Genomic DNA, 22884 nt, shown 5'->3' on the forward strand with positions numbered 1-22884 from the left:
CGGGACCTGTCCCACCGCTCGCTTGGTCACATCTATCAGGGTTAATAGCTCCCAAACAGACCCTAACCCTTCCCCCTCCCCCCCACAAAAGGCCAAGAGCCCTGCGGTGACGCCACGTCCGCCAAAGACTCTGTACAATTTAAGGGCAGAGACCTAGAAAGCCCCGACAGGTCTTCCTCATGGCTTCTTCCCACAGAGGAGCTACGTCAGCCATCTTCATTGTCTCTTCTCCATCGCCTTTCTCTTTAAATAAAGAGATTTTATATGCGTCCTCTAAATCTTTTCTTCTCCCAGAAAGAAGCCGGAGCCAGATTTCCTCAGCTGCCCTCTGGATCTCTTGCTGAACTAGAAATAAATGAAATGCAAACATGCTTTGGTGTGGAAGGATCACATCAACAAAAGGGCCACGCATCACTTCCAGATCCAGGGGTCTGCCAAGGTGAGCCTGACCAGCAGCTTTGCTGGTATTTACAGAAACCAGGACGCTTATGAAAGCAAAATCACTCGCAGCACTCCAGACTTTGATACTGCTTGTCCAGAATGTATGTAGAAATCAGAGCAGACATGACTAAAATAATAAATGGTCCATTTCTCCCCACGTATCTCGTGTAACGTTGTCTTATTTTGTTGCCATACAGTAAATTATAAACAATTTGGGTGACAAGGTTTCGGTAACTGAGGGGTCCTGGGTGCTCTCCGAGCTGACTTGCTTTCTTACCCAAACTAGGGAACATCATCGGTGCTAGTTGTTCCTGTATCTACATTACAAAATGCACCCATGTTTTAAAGAGTGTACAGAGCAAAGCAGGACGCACACAAAGGCCTTCTCCTTTCCTTCTCTTGACCAGCCCCTGTCCCACACACCCCCTTTCCTCACCAATCTCGTCATGTTTACCCTCCTCCAGGACAGAAAGATCATCTTCGGTTCTCTCGTCCCCTTTTCTCGGGGCAAGAGAAACAGGGCAACCCAAAGCTGGCATCCATTTCGCCTCACCACTTTCAGGATAGCTCTGGCTGAAATACAAGCAGATTCATTAAGACCACTATCTGAGGGGGGGGGGGGGAAGTTGGGCTGTGGATTATTTAATAAATCTTAATCCTGATATATTTATTTTTAAAGCACTTCTAAAAATACATGCTTATTTTTAAGAACTCTAATAACCAAGAACAACAACTCAAAGACATATTGCTTTGATATCTTGCTATTTGGGGATTTACTCTGGCCAAACACAGCATTTCGAGGTAAAAGAAGTATCTGTCTCTATGTCCCTAGGATGGATTCCATTTATGGATCCATTTTTTTTCTTTATCTTTATCCTTAAGTTGGAGGCAGTGCTGTTGTTCCACCAGTGAGGGATGGGTGCCCTCATTTCCAGGGTGAAGGACCCTTTCCAAATCTAAGGGGAAACGGCTTCTGGGTCCTTCTTAACGGCGAAGTGGCCGTCTACCCGGCCAGCAGAGTTCTTCGTTGCCACCTGTCTTATTTCAGCTCTTGGAATTTCCTACTGAGGCCACAGGAGGATGCAGCCTTCCGATAAAACAGCCTAAATAGAGCTGTTAAGACTTTGCAAGCAGATGGCAAACTATCCAAGGATCAAAACCAGAATAAAGCAAGAGACAACTGGGGCCAAGGAATGTGCCACACTTACGATCCGAGAATAAGTTGGTGACGCTACTTATTCACCAAGAATAATCACAGGTTTATTGAAAGTTTACTCTCTCGCGATGGGGACTTCATAGTGCCACAGGCGTGGTGCTGGAATCCCCCCTCCCAATTCGGGAACATCAGAAAAAGTTCTTCCCCCAGATTTGAAATGACAGGTAAACGGAGGGAGCTTTGAAGGTGGGCAGCCTCCCTTGGAAACATGCCTAGAAACAAAGAGGCCATTGCGGAAGTCCTTGCAACTCCACAGGACACGTCCACTGGACACATTTGTTCCCGTGTTCTACATTAAATGCCTGGAGTTTCTTCAAGATCAAATCAACACTGACCCCATTGGAGTTATTCAATGAGTACCCTTGGAATGCATAGCCCTAAAGGAAACACATCGTCTCTGAAAAAAAGGTTTCTGTTAATTTCTGCTCTCTTGCGTCTAACAGTTCTGCCAGAGTAAGAAAGCCCGCCACACCTCATGGATCTCAGCTGCAGCAGGCAATACAAAAAGCTTGCGATGAAATCCAGGCTAGAATTGTGTGCCGCAAAGATGACGTCCCATTGCGTCTGAAGAGTGTGCAGAAATTCCAGAAGACTTTGTGACCCAGAAAAGGGTTCCGATAAATAGTACAAGATGCTGCGGTTCAAACAGTTGTACAAGTTGCTCAAAATTGATTCTTTGTGGAGAAAAAGCTTTCTTGTTACCTGTTAAAAAACAGTCAAGAGGCTCAGAATGCTCTGAATTTAAGGATAAGACCCAAGCGTCCCTAAAAATATGAAAAATTTAAAAATAATTCTGATCTAAGACACTTAAAAGCAATTATGCATTCAGATTTGAAACAAAATGTTCCAGAATGAGGAATGCTGTCCATTCTTCTGCTTTTCGTGGAATTTGTTTTTGCTTGTTCTTACAGACATTCAGCCACGTGCAGATACAAATGAAGATGTTTCTCTTTTCTCTGTTATTTTTAATCTGTGGCATGTGAGAATGTGCACTGAAATGCACCTCCAATCATGATTCTTAAACGCCCGTTTGCCTTGTGCAAAATTTTCTCTAATCCAACTACTTTCCTGATCCAACAAGCTTGAGCAAATGTGAGCATTGAAGCTATCAATCCCCTCACAATGAAAATTAAATCCATTATAAAGAGGATTTAGGGTAATTATTTGTTGTCACAGAAGTAGCGTCCCTGGGGTGGAAACCATCCCTAATAAGCTTACAGCGGCCATCACGTCTTACATCTGCTGCGCTCTAAAAAAGGCCGGGAAGGGCCCTTGTGGGGGGGGGGGGAGAGAAGACGCTCTTACCAGCTGCACTTGCTCTGCAATGAAAAGGATGGTCTTCCTCGGGTCTGTGACACACATTCCCTCATGAAGTTTGCCTACCAGCTTCTGAGTAAAATAGCAGACATTTATGAGAAAATAAGGCCTGGCAGATTCCAAAATGTTCCTGGTATCACCATTTCCTGCAGGGCGGAAGAGAAGGATGTACTTGTAAAATGCAATCAAAAACAATGGAACCTCTGCGGACTTTTTTCTGACAAACTATTCTTGGGTGGCTTTCTCTTGTCTTCTTAATTTTTATTTTTCTAATATTACTGAAACAATCTTCAATTTAAAAAAAAAATAGAAAAGAGACCACCCCAAACAATATAAAATACAAACTAAGAAGGAAAAAAGAGAAAAAAATGACCTTGTATTTTATATTTATTGTTAGTATACTGCATTTACTAATAAATATATTGCTAAATCAAATAAATAAATAAAATAAAATATAGGTAATTATCAGTCCTTATACTCGGCAATCAAGCAGTCTAAGCAATTAGGAAAATGTACGCCTTCAGTGAAGAAACTTTCATTTCTACAAATCATGTTTTGATTAGGAAGTTATTATGTTATTTATGAGTAAGCAAGGTATCCACCTCTTCCTTCTGCCTAAGCTCCACTGCACTTTGTCAAAGGCACAAATGGCTAAGGACACATAACCCACAAGGTTCAAGGAGGACCTGCCCTCTCCTGCAGCCCCTCCGGTGGGGAGGAGCCGAGCAACCCATCGGGCCCTTGGAGGACTTGTTGAGTTAGTGTCAGGCTCTTTGCAAGACCTCCAGCACGCTGGCTGGTCTTGCTGTTACCGGCTCCCCGGATGTTCAGGTTAGATAACATACGGCTGAATTGCAACTCCCAGCACTTAGCATGGCTGTTTACAAAAAGAAATAAAATAATAAAATGCTGGGATCTGCAGTTCAGCCATACCTGACCTCACGGTACGTTCTGTGCATTTCAGGTAGACTCAGGTAGAAAGGTGGCTGAACGGCAAGTGATACTCGCCTGTTAAACCGGAGGCTTCCTTGTAATTTTGACCAAGGTTGTAGACAATCTGTATAATGGAAAGCAATAGCTCTGTCTGGAAGGACGTCTTTTGCTCAATAGCAGCATTCTCTGGAGAGGCCTGTATAGCAATAATATATAAACGATTGAATCTGCGGGGTTAGCGTTATAAGCAAACAAACAAAACAAAAAACCCCACGTTCTTAGGAAGGTTACACTGGAGTGAAAACATTTTCAGAGAATGTTCTAAAAGAGTGAGACAATAAAATAAGGCAGCCATTTCCAGAGAGCCAGGCCTTTTCCTCAATAAAAGGTTGGCGGTGGTCCTAATACTCCATAGTTCACTAATGCGGCTGTACAGAGAGTCATACTTGTACATCATAAAATCCCTAAGGAAATTAACCTTGCAAAATCTTGCAAAAACTCTGAATGCCAAAAGTGAGCCAAAGCATCCGCTTCCCCTCTGTTTTATCAAATTCTTCTGCCTAGAGAGTTTTCCTAAGTAGCAATGCAAGCAGCCAGGGACAGAATATGTCAGTGGCAAGCAAGGGGCAATCCTGGACTTCCAACTCTCCTCCCGCCATCTCACCCCCCACAACTGAAGGGACAGACAGAAGCAGCAGACCTCAAGAATGAACTCCAGCGGGGGCCACCTTTTGTCCCTCCAGTCCAGCAGCATTATTCCCCTCAGGAGACGCTGAATCAAGTCCCAAACTTCTTTCCTAGCTGGAGGCTGAAACCAAGAATCACAAAGGCCAGAATGATTTTCCTGGGAGGAGGCAACAACTGACCCGCTCCCTCCGCCATCTTGGAAAAACAGGAAAACATCAGCAATCCCAGCGTGGGACCAGCAGGTTGGGTTGTGTTTCCACAGTTACATTTTATCCCCTATGCGGAAGGCTGGTGAAAAATAGATCAGCAACTGGAAGATCAACTGTATATAAACATAAAAGCACAAATAAGACAGATTGCTAAAATGTAATAAAGCAGCAGTCATGATGTTAGACGAAATTGCATACGGAAAATGAGCAGCGGCAGAAATAAAGGATGCTATAAATGAAAAGCCCTTTGAAACCATTTCTGGTGGGAAAAGAGACAAAGATGGCTTTTGTCAACAAGAGTATCCTGGAGCCCCACTTTAAATGAGCTCATCCTTTGTAGGAAAATCCAGATGCCCCCTTCCCCAACTGGCACTTTGGACTCGCTCAAAATTGTTTCTTCCAGGCTCAAAGAGCACATTAGGACCTGCTGGCATCTCACTCGGTTAATGTTCCCAGAGCCGGATGGCCGCGTGGAGAGCAATTGCAAGAGTAACGGAGTCCTTACTGAGTCGTGGCCAGCATTGATGATGCATTCCTTTTTCCTCTGCCCCTCCCATCATTTGCAAAATAAAATAATAGTAACAACAACAACAATAATAATAATAATAATAATAATAATCTGGTTTCCTGATTTCTGAGGTGGCTTTACACTTTTCAGGTTGCAGCTACAAACTATAATTCCAAGAATCTACTACTCTCTTTTAGAAATTCTTGAGCATAAGTTGTTTTTAGTGTGGCTGCCTGGCATTTCCCACCCAGGGGTTTAAATTGAGGGCTGCTTGTAGGGCGAGAGAAGCAAGAAACAAAGGCGTGGGCAACTTTCTTCCCTGAGGCAGGAAGAGAGGCAGGTAAGAAGAACAGACCTTGGCCTCTTTGCCTCTTTAGATCTGCTGGAGAGCAACCAACTTTCTTAAACTCCTGACTGGAGGGAAAGTGGGAAAACTCCCCCCCCCCATGGCCTCTGCTCTCCCGTAAGCCACAGCATCTGTAACTCTCAAGGGTGTTGTAGCCGACATTCGTGCTATTAAACGAAGCTGGATGCTTCTGCTCCTGGTTCCAGCCACTCTGCTTCCTCAGCTAAGTCGTCCCTATCGCCTTGCCTGGGGTCAGCGAGACGTGGCCCTCTAGGGCCTTCCTTCACTCTCTGAAGCAGGAGAATTTGTTTCCTGGAAGAGCACTGCTGGGCAGAGTTTGTGTCCCCCAACAGATGTTGTGGGAATCACTACAGGGCTTTCTCTGCTGCTGAGCTGGGGTGCCATCCACCCATCCATGAACCGGCAGAAAAACAGACCAGCCTGAACTTTGCTCTACCGGTATCCACCTCTCTTATAGACTTTGAGGCACTTTGGGACATTGTTGGTTTAAGGGAGAAAGCACAGCTTCCATGTGGATGGAAATTACTTCATGCTGTCTCACTCACAAGATTAAACCATCTTATGAGGATACAGCAGAGATGTTGCCAAGGCGTGTTTATATTGTGGTTAGATGCAGGTGGGAAAAGTCCACTCAACTTCATGTCTCTCTGAAAGAGAGAGAAGGCATAACATGTAGCTGGTCAGAAATGAGCATTTTCCCATATATTAGCCTTATAATATCTAGATAAATTATATGTTGCCTAAAAAGTACAGCCTAGGCTTAGGTAGGCGCGGAGTTAGATCAAGCAAAGTTGAAAGAAGGAATCATTTATTAATTTTATAGTCTGACTTTTCCTTCAAACTGATTCTCAAGACAGTTAGCAGTTCTTTAATTTGCCTTTTCACTGACTGAAGACTTCAGTTCAATCTGGATTATGCATCAATTTGTTTTCTGTCATCTAATCATCTGGTACTATTTGAATATCGTCCTTGAATGTCAAATTTCAGACTCAACCATAAGAGGAATAATATTGTCTGGATCTTAGGTTTATCCAATTTAAAAAAATCAAGTATACCAATTCTTCAAGACCTCTGTAGCAACTCCTGGTCTGTTCCATCACCCCCATTATCTCTACTTCTATGGGGCTGCTTGCTTGCTGAACCAGCCTCTTGAACAGAACAGAATCAGCCAGTCAGCCAACTGGAAAAAACCGCAGCACTGCCTACCTGGGATGGCCCAGCGGGGAAGGCAGCCAAGGCCGCGGCTTGGAGGAAGTGAGGATTGGACCAGAGGGGGTCCTGAGGGTATCTGTGGTACACCAGGTGGATGAAGTGCAGGACGTCCTTTGTGAAGCTGCTTTGCCAAGAATCCTCTCCCTCTGCTGGAATCTACAGGAGAACATAAAACTTAGTCACGAAACACCATCAAACAGCCATCCAATTATTTAGGTTTTACTTTCACCGAGAGAACAGAAAATAAATGAGTGGAATGTACAAATAATAGCAGAGAAAGCAAAGTTTGGATGCTGCTGAAGAACCTGAGAAAGGCTTCCTGCCATTGAATTGTAAAGCCATTTGGCTGTTCTTTATTTTTTCCTTTTCAGGGCAATTTGTCTTTCTTTTCTCATTCCTTATTTCCATCCTGTTTTCTGGAAGCTTTTCCTCCTCGTTGTGCATATTTTAATCCTTCCCTCTCCATCCTGTTTAGTTTTATTTTAACTGAATTTTTACATTTGCGATCATTATTGTTTCAATGTTTTATGCTGCATTTTATTCAATGTTTAGGATCACCTTTGGCAAGGTGGACAGCAAAGAATTTTGGTTAAATAAAATAAATAAATGAATAAACTACTGCATATAACTGAGACCCAGTTGACAAACAGGATTTGGTGTCCTACACAAAGGTGCCTCCATCCACATGTATTCCACATGGCAGAAGCTCAAGCCTGACAGTCATCCTGCTGACCAGATTTTCTGTCTACTGACATATTTTTAACCCCTTTTCTGTTATTTTGTTCTAAATTTTGTACTAAATTTTCAAAACAGCCTAAGCTCAGATGTATGTAAATAGAGGCCAATCAGCTGCTGGGACCGCTTCACCCCCTTGGTTGCCCCCTCAGTTGTGGCTGTGGGGCTTCATCCTGCAACACCCCCCAGGACAGCAGGACTCACCTGCCTCGTGAGGGACGAGACCATCTCCAGCAGCAGAACAGCGGCTTCTGTGCACAAGCCGGCTTTGACCACCATCCCTGTGTGATGGTTGCACAGCAGCCACTCTAGTGTTGCACCCAAACCTGCCTGGAAAATAAACATCTCGTGAAGCTGCAGAAAGTGTCCCGAAGTACGAGCTTTACCCCACTGCTCAGCCATGCAGGAGGTCTGGGTGGCTTCTCTTGAAGCAATCGGGTCTGTATTCACTGGAAAGTACGAGGAAACCTAGAATTCTAAAAAAAGATACCTCCAAAACTATCATCACATTTCAAATTGATTTTTACTTCTAAATTCTATTCAAAATATAGGCAAATGAGGGAACCCGAATCAAAATATTGTGATGCAAATTCTTAGACACTAAAAAAAAGTAAATAAGGAGCAGAACTTGCAAGATCGCATCATAACACACATTTGAGAAAAACTCCTTTGATGCGGATAGCCAGAATAAAAAACTCTGCTCAGTTTGTTGTTCCTTAAGTTTTCTTGTGTTAATGAAAAGTATTCATTAATACATTTTCAGGGGGAAAAAGAAAGCAAAATGTGACAGTAGCACTATTTATATCAGCATTTTTTCTGTTATGCTTACTTTGCAAAAATTTGTATATGCACCTCATCATCTCAAAGAATTAAACAAGGTATACCTGAATGCATAGCCCCTCACGCACACACATTTTTTGTGGTTTAATCAATAGGCACACGCAGGCTGATAATTACCTATGACAACAGACCTTACTAAAACTTTCATTTGTTAACCCTAAGGACAGATGGCCCCCCCCCAACCATGTTTTGGGGAAGGGGAACATATTCCCTCATGTGGCAATTAATTCTATGGGTTAACATCTCTCGTTATCAGAAAATTCCTCCTAATATCTTTCTTTATTGAGATGGCTAACCAGCACAAGAAAATTAGTATTCGAATATTCAAAATATCCCAAACTAAAACAACAATGTCAGTATAGTTAAGAAAAATATATGCAGACAGAAATATTTTAAACTGTGGGACTGTTTCCAAAGACTAACGTAATGGCCACACGATGACCCTTCTTTAACTCTAAGCTGTACGAGCTGGTCCTATTTCAAATAGAGTTTTGATAGCCGACAGGCACGAGATGTAAACAATACACGTGAATCACTGTATACACGTGATAGTGTACAAAATAGGTTTTGAATCCCTCCCCAGAGCTGAGCTTCCGCACAGATCTGATTCCCAGGAAAGGGGCTGCACAGGGGGTAACCTGGGCCGCGTCGGCTGCGCCCTGTGAGGCGAGGCGGCTCTCAGCAGCTGGAGGAAGGTCCCTCCGTCGAAGGTCCCTGCCGTTCCTTCGTTCCTTTCGCTTCGTCCAATAAACCGTTTCGGCTGCTACAAAAAAGCTTTCCCCGTGCTTTACTGTGTCAGTGCAGTGGCTTACTTGGGTTTCATCTGGTGGCTTGGACAGCGGTGTGTCCAGAAGAAGTCCTGAGAGAAGGAGGTAAATCTCCGGAATGTGGAGTGAGTAGCTCAGGAACATCTTCAGCTCCATTAATCCAGAGAGCGGATATGGATGATACTCAAATAACTGGGGAGAACTCTTCAAATTGTCTAAAACAAAGAACAAGAAACTTTACCTCAGGCTCTCTCTGAACTGACCTGCTGGATAAAAGAAGAACAAGTCCACAGGAAGGAACTAAACTGATCTTATTTACCCAAGGAAATGCTACACAATACAGCCGTCTGTGGTGGCTGGTCTCAGCAGAGAAGCTTCTACACGGTGACAGCACTGAGACTAGATTCCCCGGGATCTCCTTCTTTGTGATCCTCATAGGCTGCTCTGAGTGACAGAAGCTCGCCATTGGGGGGTGTGGGGGGGGGCTGTTGCAGCCAGGCTAGAAGCCTTTGAATGAACTGAATGGATACTCTCCCCAAGACCCAGCTCCCTTCTCTTCCCTTTCCATGTGGACTGTCGCTGATCTAAACTTTCCTGCTTTCACTTCAGTCTCCATTAATACCTGAAATAAAACAATGTCTCAACGTGGACTGAAGATTTTTTTCAACCAAATAACCAGAATGTAATTGTATTGGTCAGCAAATAAGACACCAAAAGCAAGTTAAGAAAGTCAGACTTGAAGTATGAAAGATCAGGCCCCAAGAGGAGACAGTGAAAGTGATATTGGTACACAATCACCAATTCCTTGGCATCCAGGCTGGGCTGCTAGCTTCCCTTCGAACTTGTTAGGGTTATTTTTAACAAAAGGGAAAAACATCTTAAAATAATTAATACATTCTATAGAAATCAAGCAGAGACAGACAGAGGGTAGATGATGATATAGATGAGAGACAGAGAGAGGGGGGGGAGAGAAAGAGGGGGAGAGAGAGAGGGGAGAGAGAGAGAGAGAAATTATAAGAGTTATTAAAATAATTAGCCATGATCCACAGCTAGCCTCAGCATCACACTGCAAGCCGGCTGAAAGCACTCAGGACCTACCAGTCAAAATACCCAGCCCCTTTAAGCTGCTTCTCAGCCACAGGCCCGCCATCATCCCTTCTCTGAACTCATGCAGGTGTGCACGGTTGTGCAAGAAATGGAAAAGCAATTTGGCTGCCAGTACAACTGTGGTTTCATGTACATGACTTTGCATAAACATCAGGAACCAGTCAGGGCCCAAGGCCTGGAACATTTTTTCTTGGATCCTGTGAGGGAAACACCAGTTTGAAAGACACAATACTTAAATGTTATTTGTTGTAACTATACTACATGGTGGACTTACTGGAACAACAAAAATTGAAAACATTTGCTAGCTCCTGAGCTACTGTTGTGGTTTTAAAATCCCTTAGGTATCCCAAACATAACAAAAATACAGTTACAGCCTAATCTTAACCTTGTTTAGATAGAAATAAGTAAAATAGCCAGTCTTCTGCAGCTGGTAACTCAAAGAAAGCTAATCAAGGTGGACGTGGATTTTGAGGTACGTGCACCTCCGAAGCAAAGGAGGGCTCCCCAACTCCGGATCAAGGCTGGAGAGGGACTTGCCAGGAGGAAGTGCTCGGCCTTCATCGCTCCTCCTCTGCCTCCTCCCCCAGGCTCTCTCTTTCCAGCCCTCTGAAAGCCGACCGACCGACCGACCGACCGACCGACCGTGGGAAGCCTGACTGGCTTCCATTCGCTGGAAGGAAAATCTTCCTTGCAGCTTCAGGGATTCTGGTGGGAGAGGGAATCCAATCTTTATAGATTGATTTTTATGTGTTTGTTTGTTTGTTTGTTTGTTTGTTTGTTTGTTTGTGTGTGTGCGCGCACACACACACACACATATAACTTGGTGTTTTAAATTTTATTAAAACTTTTTATAGTTTTTAAAGAATTTCCTGGTGGTCTTACAACTTGTGATTACCGAATATATATATCAGAAAACATTTGGGGTAGAAAATGGAGCAAAAAGATTGTTCTGCCATTCCCCCCTTAATTTTCCCTACTTCAACGGCTGTATCATTTTCTGCTTATTAAATAGTTTATTATTTTAAATAAAGTGATTTATGGTTTTGATTACTGGACAGGATAGAATAGATTATAGAAGGAAAAGTGCTATGTTTTAACTTTAGAATAAGAGGTAAGTTTATAATTGTACTTTTAACTGCTGTAAAGAAGATTGTATACACCCAAACCCACGTGTGCGCGCGCACACACACACATATAAACACACACAGACTCTTACTTACTCAGAGGACAAATGAAGTTCACCTGGCTGAATTACATCCAGCAGCATGCTCAACAACTGATTTCGAAGCCAAACCATTTTTCCAGGTGTCTGAGTTAAATCTAAAATTTAGACAACACAAAGAATGGATGTGAAATTCTGCATAGGAATGTATTTGACTTTTATTGAATGCAGGATACAAAATGAAGGGAGCCTAAGAAGATAATACACGGGGACTGGAAATGAGAAACTCTTCAAATACGAGAAGCGTTGATCAAGTCTGTCCTAAGGATCATCTCTTGTTTTATTTTATCTTGTAGAGTTCGTAGAGTTAGGAGGAACGGACGCTCTGTCATCAGGCTTTAATCTTAGGTTTATAGTCCACTTTCAGAAGAAATGTGCTTTTTGCCCAAAGGGAGGCCTTCTCTTGGCAAACAGATTCCATGCATGAGGCAAAGGCAGGGCAGCCTCGCTTTTGCCCCCACTGTTAGCCAGGCCTCGCTGCCCTCTCGGGCGACTGCTTTGCCCCCAGGTCTTCCTTAAAGAGGGAGCCTGGCTGCCACCCTCCCTCTCTCCTTGGGCAGAGAGGCCAGAATAAGGAGGCCGCCCTCTCCCAAGGGAACCGCTGGCCCCTCTCTGTGGCGATTCTGGAAGGCCCAGGGAGCAGCACAAGGCATCTCGTTGCGCCATGACCTTCTGCCTTCTTTCCATTCCTGCATCATGGAGTTAAATGTTTCTTTTTGTACCCTTAGGCGCTTTACGCTCTTAGCTATGAGCACAACAGGAGAGTAATGAAAAAGAAACAAGCAGCTTTTGGAAGTTTTTCTATGTATTTCAATTTTGGTTCCAAGCAGGAGATGACGACGATGACGATGATGATGGTGGTGGTGGTGGTGGAGGCAGTGGTGATCCTCCTCGCAGTCTCCCCTCAGGCAGGCAGGGAGCAACCGGACGTTTGGCTAGTGGAGCCCGCAGGGGAGACTCCAAAACGGACACTGAGGGAAGCATTATCTGACCACCTGCAAAGCCTGTGCAATATTTGCTTCCTTGCCTGGCTCAGCAGCTGCTGCAGGTCCTGCTATTTTCAGGAGGTTTGGTTCTCCCTTATGAGCTGAAATTATGGATATTTGCTGTTCCACTGTTCTTCTCTTTCCCTCAGCCACACTTCCAGCCTTCCACTTGAGGCAAACTTATGTCCGCTAATTATTAGGCAAGAGCACAAACCTTCTACAAATCTTGCTGTCACAACCATAGAGTGGCATCAATTCATAATCCCCCCCCACCATTTATTGTGAGACAATTACCAGCAGGTCCTTAATTGCCTGCTGCATGGATGGTGCCTTAACGCTCTGTTCCTTCAGCCCAAATTTTCAGGAGTTACGGGACTAGAGTTTGGGCCTGAGAGACAGAATATTAGCAATAAGCAGCTACAGAGGCCAAGAAGAAGACGGCTGAGACATCAGGGCCACAGTAACCTTATGTCTTGTGCTATTTCTTGACATGTAACCTGAGCAGTCCACAACTAGACAATCCATTAATTAGCAACTGTCCAAGCCACAGCTGAAACAAGCAGACTGCTGGAAAACAAGGCATGATGCAATGAAATGTGTTCCATGTCACATCGTTCTCCCTTTGTGATGTCGCACACAAATACTTCAGGGTTTGAGTCTGTATTGCCATGTATGTTTTATCACTTGTCCACCTCGGATGTCAAAGATGCAAGCCATTATGTGCCTTATTTTTCTATTACAAGTAAATAAAAATATTCTAAAATATTTTTAGCAACACACAATTCTGTTTCATACCTTGTCCAAATGACTCTGGAATACTATTGGAGAAGATCTCATTTTCATCAATAGATGCAGGACATAAAGTGTAAACCAAGAATAAGCTGATCCTGAACAAGAAAAAGTAAATCACTTAGATCAAATTGCAAAAGCAAGGCCTTCAAATCACTCTTAGGGGGAATCCCAAAATAATATTTTACAGGTGGCTCAGAGGAGAAATAAATATTGCTATTGATGCGTCCCTACAAGCTCACAAAGAAGGACGAGGAGGCTACGCATGGGTCTAAAACAAGACGTTTGTCATAAAGAGGAGGAGCTAAGCCTCCTCTGGGGTTGTAAACCAGTGCTTCTTTCCCTCACCAACTTCTAGATGTGTGGACTTTAGCTCCCAGAAGTGCCCAGATGGGAATTAATGTTCCCCCCTTTTTTAAAGTTCCTAGAAAGAGGAAGGATGCTGAGAAGACCCACGGGGACCGAGGGGTGAGCAGAGGCATTGCTGCACAGGGGCAGGGCCCCCTGGTTCCTCCGGGGTTGACCTAGCATGGACAAACTGCCCCTCCGCTCTCTCTCCTTGCCACTGATTGAGCTGTTGAAAGGGGTCTTTGCTTTGTAGCTGGAAAAAACATGAACTGTGCAGTGAGGGAAATCTTTTGGCTTAAGTTTAAGCAACCCGGGTTTTCTATTGGCTGACAGGCTGCAGGAGTGGAGCGGAAATACCAGTGCAAATCCTTGATGCTGAAGTGGCCCTGAAGTGAATGGCAGAGGAGGGCAGAGATCCGACGGACGCGAGAGGTTGGGATCCCAGAGTCCCTGAGGAGAAGGAGAAGCTTGGGCACCATCTGCGCCTGCTGGATGAGGGTCACGGTGGAACTCTTTTCTCTACAAAAGACAAAAAGATAATTTAAAAAAAGAGATTTTTCTTTTCCTGGGGATAATATAGCCACAATATTATTTGTATTTCTGCTTTTGAACTCTTGGCTTCTGACGTTGTCTTGGCAGCTCTCAAGATACCAGCCATCAGATTCTCAGCCAGTTCACCTTCTGCTCTGCATCGACTCAGCTCTTCTCCTGCACGATGCCCAGCAAAGAGAGTTCAAATCAAACCAATTATTGATTCCTGGAGCTGCACAGCACAGGAAGTAAGTGCTGCTTTGACAAAAATCACTACATTATCAGAATCCTGGAGAGTTTTTCAATAAAAAAGAAATGGCATTCACAAATCTTCACGGTTTTACATTTACAAAGCACGACTGCCGTTCTGGAATCTCAGGAGCCTGCATCAGGCTTCCATAGACATGTGCAGTGCAAAAGGATATGGATAAATGTGGAAACATGCAGTAAAGTCTGGTGTTTGTTTTTGTTTTTGTTTTAAAAAGGGAAAGGCATTGTCAATCATATGGATTTATAGATGCCACAATTAAGAGTTTTAGTCCCATGGCATGGCTGCCATGTGAGCCCAGGATACTTGTCATTGCTGACCTTCTTAGCTTAACCGACCTCTGTACCTGGAGGACTGGAGGACTTCCGTGAGATGTTTAAACAGAGGGAGGTCCAGATTTTCCGAGGCAGGGCACCAGAGCTGGAAGCCAAAGGGAAGCAAAGCAATAAAGAGAGGCCATTTGGTCTGCATGCTAAAGAAAGGGGGGTGGTGGTGGTGGGTCAGCCTAGACTGCAGGAAACAGGCAATGGCTACCTCTTTCTGCCTTCTAGTTGCCCAGATTGTTGCAGCTCAGTCGGGGTCTATTTACACACCTCTCAGAAAGGGTTCTTTTCTCCTGGGAAACTGGCAGGTTGTGGGGAAATCTAGAACTCCTGACAATATTATGTGTCAGGGGTTTTTTTTATAGAGAGAATCATTCCATCAGAGTCGCCCCGATGAGATGGGTGGTGTAATAATAAATAATATATGATATGATATGACCTGAATTACTGCCTCAAGTGCCACTATCTCATATACACCGAAAGGGCTTCTAGGAAGGAGACATCTCTGTATGCCAGAAGTAGTTTTGTTTTAATATGTATTTTGAGAGGCTGATTGCCATGGCATATAGTAATTTTAATTAATGATGTCTCATAAGTGAGCAGGTTCACAATATTTTTTTTACTGCCAAACAAGATTGGGGAATTTTCTCTCCATTTATTGAGAGAGAATTTTGGAAGTAAAATTATAGGAAGATTGTGTTCTCCAGGGGCTAAAAAAAACCCTCATAAACCACCCAGATTACTCAGACCTTGCTGCCAATAAACAAACAAACAAACAAATAACGGCATCATTACCTGAAAATTGCACACAATATGTTGGAAGATCTCCACGTTCTTGATCGTCGGCTGTTCTAAGCCGGCTTCCGAGGGGCCTCCAATGGAAAGAACGAGATGCAGAATTCTGCTGTTTAATAGGTGGGCCTTTTTTTTCAACAGATATGCCAGAATCTGTAAAAGAATATAACCCAAAACCACAGCAGAGATGCTAACTCCACAGTATTTTATTTCTATTACTGGATAAACCATCAATAGCCAAGTATTACAATCCATGTTATTACATAATATAGCTATTCAATTAATTTTATGGAAAACCTGCAGCATTATGAAGACTCAGGGTGGACACAATATCTGGAAGGTAATGAAACTTGTCAACTTTAACCTTGTTCAGAATTCTTTAAGCATTCCTATTTTTCAAAAATCAAAAGGACAACTCTGTTTGTCCACTTTAAATCCACCCTTTCTTCTTAAGCAGAGCTTCAGCCACCACACAAAGACCTGGGAAATGAGACTAACTGGCCTTTCCTCTTCCCCGTCTGACTCGCTGGTCCACTGGAGTGGGCTTTCCGATTACCATAAAGCAAACAAAGGGGATTCTTGCCACCAAGACTGCTGTTGGAAGGGGAAGGTCTTTTTCATTAGAAGGACTCAAAATTCCAAGCTCCAAAACTTTTGGAAGTGACTGGGGAAAATGCCTTATCTCCTCCTCCAAAAATAGAATGAAACGATCATGAAAAATTATATTAATTTTGAATATGAAAATATTGAAAGAATGTGACAATCCACTTTTTTGTAATGAATTTCAGTGTAAGCCACAAATCAGGCTGCCAGCAAATACTTGCTGTTCAAGTCCTGCACTTCTGAATCAATGCACAAGCACAATCGGAATTCTTTTTTTTCTTTTTTTTTGCAGGGGGGACCCGTTTAAGCTCCAGTTCCCAAAAACTGCCCAGGAAGAGGCAGCAGCGTCTCACCTGATACCCATCGCCTCCCCGCATGAGGCTTTCGCTCACTGCGCTGCAGCTCAGGACGGTCTGCAAGACCTTGACAGCCGCATAAACAGCGTGGTCATCCTGAGCCCTGGCCAGCAGAGCCAGCAGAAGAGAAGGGCCACCCAGGTAGTTCAGACTGACCACTGCCGGACAGGACTGGAAGACCCGCGTTCCTGGACAAAGAGAGAGAAAATGCTGACAGGAATTGAATTGTCACTGAAAACCTGCTCAGGGTAAAATGAACAGCCAAAAACATTCTAGAGGTATGTAGAAACAACAAAAATAATAAGAATAGTAGTAATTTAGAAAATCAAATATTTTCTCATGCCACATGTAGATTTACATATCTCAAATGCTTACTTCTAGAAAGATCAATTGTTAAAGGAACATGTTATTTTTGCCCTGCATTTAACAAGAAACACCACGTCTTGTGCTTTTTAGTACAATTATTTCTACTTCATGGGCCTTTTTTCCATGTGTAAAAATCCTACTATCAGCCTGACTATTTAATCACCAACAAATAGCTAACCTGATAAAATGCTGTCCCAAAGACAACAATCCACAAACCAGCTCTTTTTGGAGCAGAGGTGACTTTCCCCACAAGATCCGGTGCAGACAGAAAACAACCTAGCTAGCAGATCACAGAATGGTCCAGGTTGGTTGAATTAAGGGAATTATTTTATGCTTTTTCAAATATTGCTCTCAAGATGCGGCAGCTTTTTCTTCTTTTTTTCTGTCCCTCCAGATCAGGACAATCTTCAGTTTCCTGACCAGCAATCTATAGGTTCCTGACCCTAGAAGTGGCATCCTCTCCAGCTTGCAAAGACGTCTTCTCCGTCATTTTGGACGCCAGTTGGTGGAATAAGGGTCAGGGTTAGGCATAGGTCTAAATACATGTTAGGAAGCTACAATTTTCTGTATAGGATGAAGCTTTGCATTTCTTTTATATTTCTGCTCTTTCATTTTACAGATTTTATTTATCTATTCATTCATGACATTTCTACCCTGCCCTTCTCACCTAAATGCCTCTGGATGGTTCACACTTTACAAATGTGGTCCAGGATGGATTTTGGCTTACCGTGCTGGCCCACCACAACGGCTCCAATTGTTCTTAAGCACCCAGGGAGCTCTGCAGCCGTATTTTGAGCCATGAAAACAGGTGTTGTATTATCACGGGAAAACAGCTTCAGCTAAAAAAAAAAAAAAGCATGCTGTATTAGAAGACAAAACAAACAGAAAATATGTTTTGGTTTGTTTCTTAAAAATTTCAAATACTATGCTGGGTGATTTATATGTTTACAATCTATTCATCTTGGTTTTATAAGAAATAGTTCAGATGTTCTAGACTGTTCCCCAAGAATTTCAGATTAAATCCTGAGCTACCTGGAAAGTGATTTTTGCATTATTGGCATAGAAAGAAACCAGAGTGACGTTATAGTGTCTGTGGTACCGAACTCTCTTCCTCGCCAGATAATAGCAAGAGATTCTGAGGCCTTGGTGGGGCCTGCCTCTTTCAAGCGGAGCAGCCCACACAAGCTCTCCGGCTTTGAGCTCAAAGGAAAGGGAGGCAGCTCTGTTTCCTCCGTATTTGTCAAGTGTCCTTAGAGACTTAGAGACAAATGTGCCACTAAAAGCTGGGGAGGGACTGAGCTAATGTTAATGGCCACATGTCAGTGATTGCAAGGCCATGGAAGAATCATAGATTTCTCACAGAAAATGTCAATTTTATGACATTGGGCATCAATATCTCCAACTGGGAATAATCTCTGCTGGGAGATCTCTGAAAAAGCCTCAGCGAGTCTCTGTTCCTTGGACCAAGGATTAGATTAGCCGTGTACTAATAAAGCACCGTTTAATCTAAATATGTTATCTCTAGTGAAACGCTCTTTCCCAAATGTTTTTTAACAGGAAAAAACCCCTTCTTATCTATCTTATCTCAGCAAGTGACAAGATCTGGCTGACTTTGTGTGAATTGGAATCAAAATAAGTTGAGGCCAAACCAGTAAGCTAAATTCAAAAGTTGAAAAACATGGTAAGAGAGGAAAAAGCATCTTTGGGATAGTAAGAGAAGCTGATGGCAAATAACCTCTGCATTGTTGGGAGGAAAATAATATAGACCCTTCGTTGCTCAGAGTCGCAGGACCGAAGCAGCATAGAAGTACGTGCAATAATAAACTCTGAGTCTTTACTTTTTCCTTACTTGTCATCTGTCTCCTTGAGTAGAAAGCTGAGACTGCAAAACCATTAGAAAAGGGGTGGCTTAAATTTTAGAATGCTGTATAGTGAAAACATGGGAACAGGTTTAACTTCACGTTCCTGGCTTGGAGTTCCTTAGCATTCTGAATCTTCTTAAGACGGCTGCTTGGATAAAGCCTGTCTCTCAAACTCAATGAACACAGCCTGGTCAAACATCCATGTCTAATTAGCATCAACTCCTTCTCTGTCCGAGGAACGGGACAACTCTAATTTTTCTGTGCACCGAATGACACAAAGGACCTACCTCTTTAGCGACCAGACGTCCATCCACTTCACCATAGCTGTCTTTTATGCCTTTAACTGTTGTATACAATGAGCATCTGGCGTTGATTCCAAAGGAAATCTTCTCTGGTGGCAACAAAGGAGCCATCTGCACATGGCCATGGGAGCCTTCTCCTGAAGGAAGAATCACACAAGGAGACAATGCAAGGGATCAAAGGAAGCCAGAAATTCTCAATCTCCAGTTCCAAAAATCAACAAAATCCTTGACTTCCCCCCACACTTAACAAGTCAGGCGATGCTCTGAGCCAAAATTATATTTCCTCAAAAACGGGTATCCACATTTATTTGGACTGATTCCAACCATCACATATTAATGGTTGCAAATCCTTTGGGGAGAAGGAACTGTAGCTGGCAGGTCAATGGCTAGCCTATTGCCCAGGCTTAATTAGACCTAATTTTCTCTTCTGCAATAGTCTATTTTTATGTCATTGAACATTTCCACCTGACAGTCTTGTTTTCTGGATGCTTTGAGAATTCCATGATGCTAGGGTCTGCGCGGTTGGTTGTGAGAGTTACCTCTCCTTCTGTCAAAATATGTCAAAATAATTCCATAGCTGGATCTGGTTTCTCTACCTTTCCGTGGCTGAATCCAGCACAGGTTGAAAGATAAATTTACTATACTGTAGTAGGAACGGTCACATAACCGGATCTAGTGAATGCTCAATCACATGAGAGCTATTTTACTGAAATCCCTGCAGCTACAGGTTTTACCTCTAAGCTGCACAGCCTGGAAATTGCTGTAGTATCTCGGACCAAGTTTTTCCATAAGCTGCAGAATTTTCATGGACAGAACTTCTTCAAATAAGAATATGGGGCCTTGGCGCCAAGACAAGCAGGACCTCTTTTTCCACATCAGCGGTGTAGCCACAAAGCCAAAGACATCGATAAAAGAAGCAGGGTCCATAGAAGTGAAGCTCCCTGGCAGTGACCGGATGTACTGCATCTGTAGTAGAAGAAAAAGGAAGAGCTGAAACCCTTGAGGTAGTTTCTCCCTGGAAAATGAGCCTGGACACAGAAGGCACGAGAAGAAGCAACGGATGGAAACTGATCAAGGAGATAAGCAACCTGGAATTAAGGAGAAACTTCCTGAAAATGAGAACAATTAACCAGGGAACCGGAAGTTGCCTCCCGGGGTTGTGGGTTCTCCCATCACTGGAGGTTTTTGAGAAGAGGCTCGAGGGCGCAAGGTCTCCTGCCTGAGCAGCGGGTTGAACTAGAAGCCTTCTAAGGCCCCTTTCAGCTCTATTCTGAATGAACTGGCTGTGTACTGAAACAGACGCATACATGTTGAACCTTCTCCTCAAGCACCCAGCTTTATATATTTTAGAAAGTTTTTTTACTGGAACATTGCAACCTATCCTACTTTTCTTGAATCGCCCTCCCCCCCCTCTATGCAAGGCAATCTGAAAAGAAATACCGTGGCATGAAAAGTAATCAGATTAGCTAACCCTTCTTTTTTCAGCCATGATCTTTGTCATGAAGCAGAGCTTAAGGCAAAGAATTCTTCATGCTGAGTCCAGCCGGCAGGGAAAGCCGAAGGAAGGAAGGAAGGAAGGAAGGAAGGAAGGAAGGAAGGAAGGAAGGAAGGAAGGAAGGAAGGAAGGAAGGAAGGAAGGAAGGAAGGGTCTCATTCTGCAAGACGTTTTACCTTCGCAGAGCCCACCAGGCTGCCGTTCAGATAGGCCGAAACGGTGCAGATCTGCTTCGTTTCTTTTGCCACCGTCACAGCAAGGTGATGCCACTGCCCGGTCACAAGCAGTGGGGCACATCTGAACTGAGCCTGGCACATGAGAGAGGTCTCATCTTCAAAGTCGGGCACCATTGTGTCTGTGTTGTCACAAAAAAAGGAACAATTTGCCACATTATAGTGAAGCAAAAGAGAAACATTTTACCGCAAGGTCAGGGAAAAAATGTTTGGGGCAAGATGGTGACAAAGTCTCTAGCAAAAAAAATTTCTTTTCCTTTTGAACACTGGAGGGCTACTTTTTGGACATCAACCACAGACAGCCCCAAAGACCCTCCCAGACACATCTACGGGCCATGCCTCGCCTAGTAAGAGCAGCCACCGAAAGGACTTCTGTGTAGATACGAGTTTGGAGTTAGAGGAAATTGGGACATGATGAGGGCAGAGGATCTTTTAGGTTTTTCAGTTCCGAGATCACTGGGGATCTGAATAAGGGAGTTTTATATTAGGGTTCTGCAGTGCTTTGGATTCAAGTCCTAAAAGGTTCTTCAGACCACGGACAGGCATGAAAGCAGCGCCTGTCTGGAACTGCTCAGATGCTGCTGCTTTAAAAGGAGTGGAGGCAGGTGTCAAGCTTGCAACTGCACTCAATCCAAAAGACCTTGTAGACTTGAAGCAAGCCTGTTGTGTGCTCTGATGGTTTAGAGGCAGTTGTAAGTGCTGCTTCCAAAACTGGACTTTGCAAAAGGGCTCAATGTAGCCCTGAGAGGGAGAGGGAGGGAGGGAGGGAGGGAGAGAGAGGGAGGGAGGGAGGGGGGGAGAGCGCATTACTGCAATCTGAGCAATGACCAGGAATGGGTACCCCCAGTCTCTTCATGAAACGAAGGGTGGGCATCACGTGCTCCAGAAACACACTCGGAAAGAAGCTCTCTAACCACAGTGGTCACTGACGCTCCAATTTCTTTGCTTGGCCATATCTTGATTAGAGAACTGCAAGGAGATCTCACATAGGATTTGAAAAGCATGTGCACCATGCATTTATGCCTGTGCTGAAGAACTGAAAATGTTTTCTGGGCACAAATTCAGATTTGGGTTTTAATTTTTCAGGTAACTCAGGGCTTGAGGATTTTAAATGTTCTTCTACATCTCAGGCCTTCTTTGTCAACCTCCTTTCACTGGGGCCGTAGATGGGCCCTCCAGCCCTGAGATCCTCACCTAAAGCTTCGAATGCCACTTCCTCCGTTGAGATGGTTAGACAACCTTCCGTGGGAGAAAACCTCACAGCAAAGCAAACAAAGACTTCTTCGGTTCTTGCCATGTGACGCACCAAAGTAAGGAAACGTAGCGGGTGGTAATCACGAGCAGAACTCATCTTATTGATCATAAACCAGGAAGAAAAAGTCAGGCCATCCGGTGGAGGGAACCGCCTGATGCCTAGGAGGGCAGAGAAAGGGATAAATCAGAGACTGCTGAGAGCAACGGAGAGACACTGCCCAAGCCAGGTGGGACAAGACACTGTGACACAAAGCCCCTTAGGAAAAATGGGTTTACAAAACGTACAACTTCCACTTTGGCACAGGAGGAGCAGACTGTATGATGGTTACATCCAGTTTATGCAAGAAAAATCAGGCTTTTCAAAGTCTTGAATCAAAAATAAACTCCCCAATGAATTAGTGAAGCTTCTAGGTCCAGCCTTTCTTGAACAAGTGCAAATTATCTTCAAAGCTTATTGCTGTTCCCATCCTTTCTTCTCTGGGATGATCTCAAAGTCTCAAGAGAAATACACTTTATAAACACTCCTATATACGTACGTATTAATCTATCTATAACCTAATTATAACACAGGCCTCAAGCCTTCAAACCTCTGAGCCATAAACACACTGCCATCCGTAGCATTACAGCCAACATTTTGAAGACAGTATTTTAAAAATCTACCTTTTCCGGTTCCTCCCAAAACGGAGCGTTCGGTGCTTTGGCCCAGAATGGTGGCCACGCTTGGGATAAAGAAACAGCTGCAAACATAAGAAAGTAAAAACAGTAATAGATGTATTTCTTTTTAAAGGAATAGAAATAGAGATAAACGACCA

The 22884-nt window shown here is 43.6% G+C and overlaps 1 protein-coding gene across 1 annotated transcript in view; it reads right to left on the minus strand.

Moving 5' to 3' along the window:
* The window catches only part of WDFY4 (WDFY family member 4), a 94640-nt gene that overhangs the window by 41755 nt on the left and 30001 nt on the right, over window positions 1-22884 (minus strand). Inside the window, exons 18-38 of the mRNA XM_029285504.1 lie at window positions 22733-22809; window positions 22013-22231; window positions 20762-20940; window positions 19825-20056; window positions 19076-19221; window positions 17654-17765; window positions 16558-16748; window positions 15602-15754; window positions 14830-14903; window positions 14042-14203; window positions 13343-13434; window positions 11560-11659; window positions 10343-10536; window positions 9278-9447; window positions 7830-7979; window positions 6885-7046; window positions 4608-4715; window positions 3983-4103; window positions 2963-3120; window positions 2130-2359; window positions 154-431 (exon numbers count right to left, since the gene is read on the minus strand). Coding sequence (XP_029141337.1) covers window positions 154-431; window positions 2130-2359; window positions 2963-3120; window positions 3983-4103; window positions 4608-4715; window positions 6885-7046; window positions 7830-7979; window positions 9278-9447; window positions 10343-10536; window positions 11560-11659; window positions 13343-13434; window positions 14042-14203; window positions 14830-14903; window positions 15602-15754; window positions 16558-16748; window positions 17654-17765; window positions 19076-19221; window positions 19825-20056; window positions 20762-20940; window positions 22013-22231; window positions 22733-22809 — 3308 coding nt within the window. The remainder of the gene's footprint in view (window positions 1-153; window positions 432-2129; window positions 2360-2962; window positions 3121-3982; window positions 4104-4607; window positions 4716-6884; window positions 7047-7829; window positions 7980-9277; window positions 9448-10342; window positions 10537-11559; window positions 11660-13342; window positions 13435-14041; window positions 14204-14829; window positions 14904-15601; window positions 15755-16557; window positions 16749-17653; window positions 17766-19075; window positions 19222-19824; window positions 20057-20761; window positions 20941-22012; window positions 22232-22732; window positions 22810-22884) is intronic.

Source organism: Protobothrops mucrosquamatus, unplaced genomic scaffold (assembly GCF_001527695.2).
Source record: "Protobothrops mucrosquamatus isolate PMUCROS unplaced genomic scaffold, P.Mucros_1.0 scaffold1781, whole genome shotgun sequence".
Classification (NCBI taxonomy): domain Eukaryota; kingdom Metazoa; phylum Chordata; class Lepidosauria; order Squamata; family Viperidae; genus Protobothrops; species Protobothrops mucrosquamatus.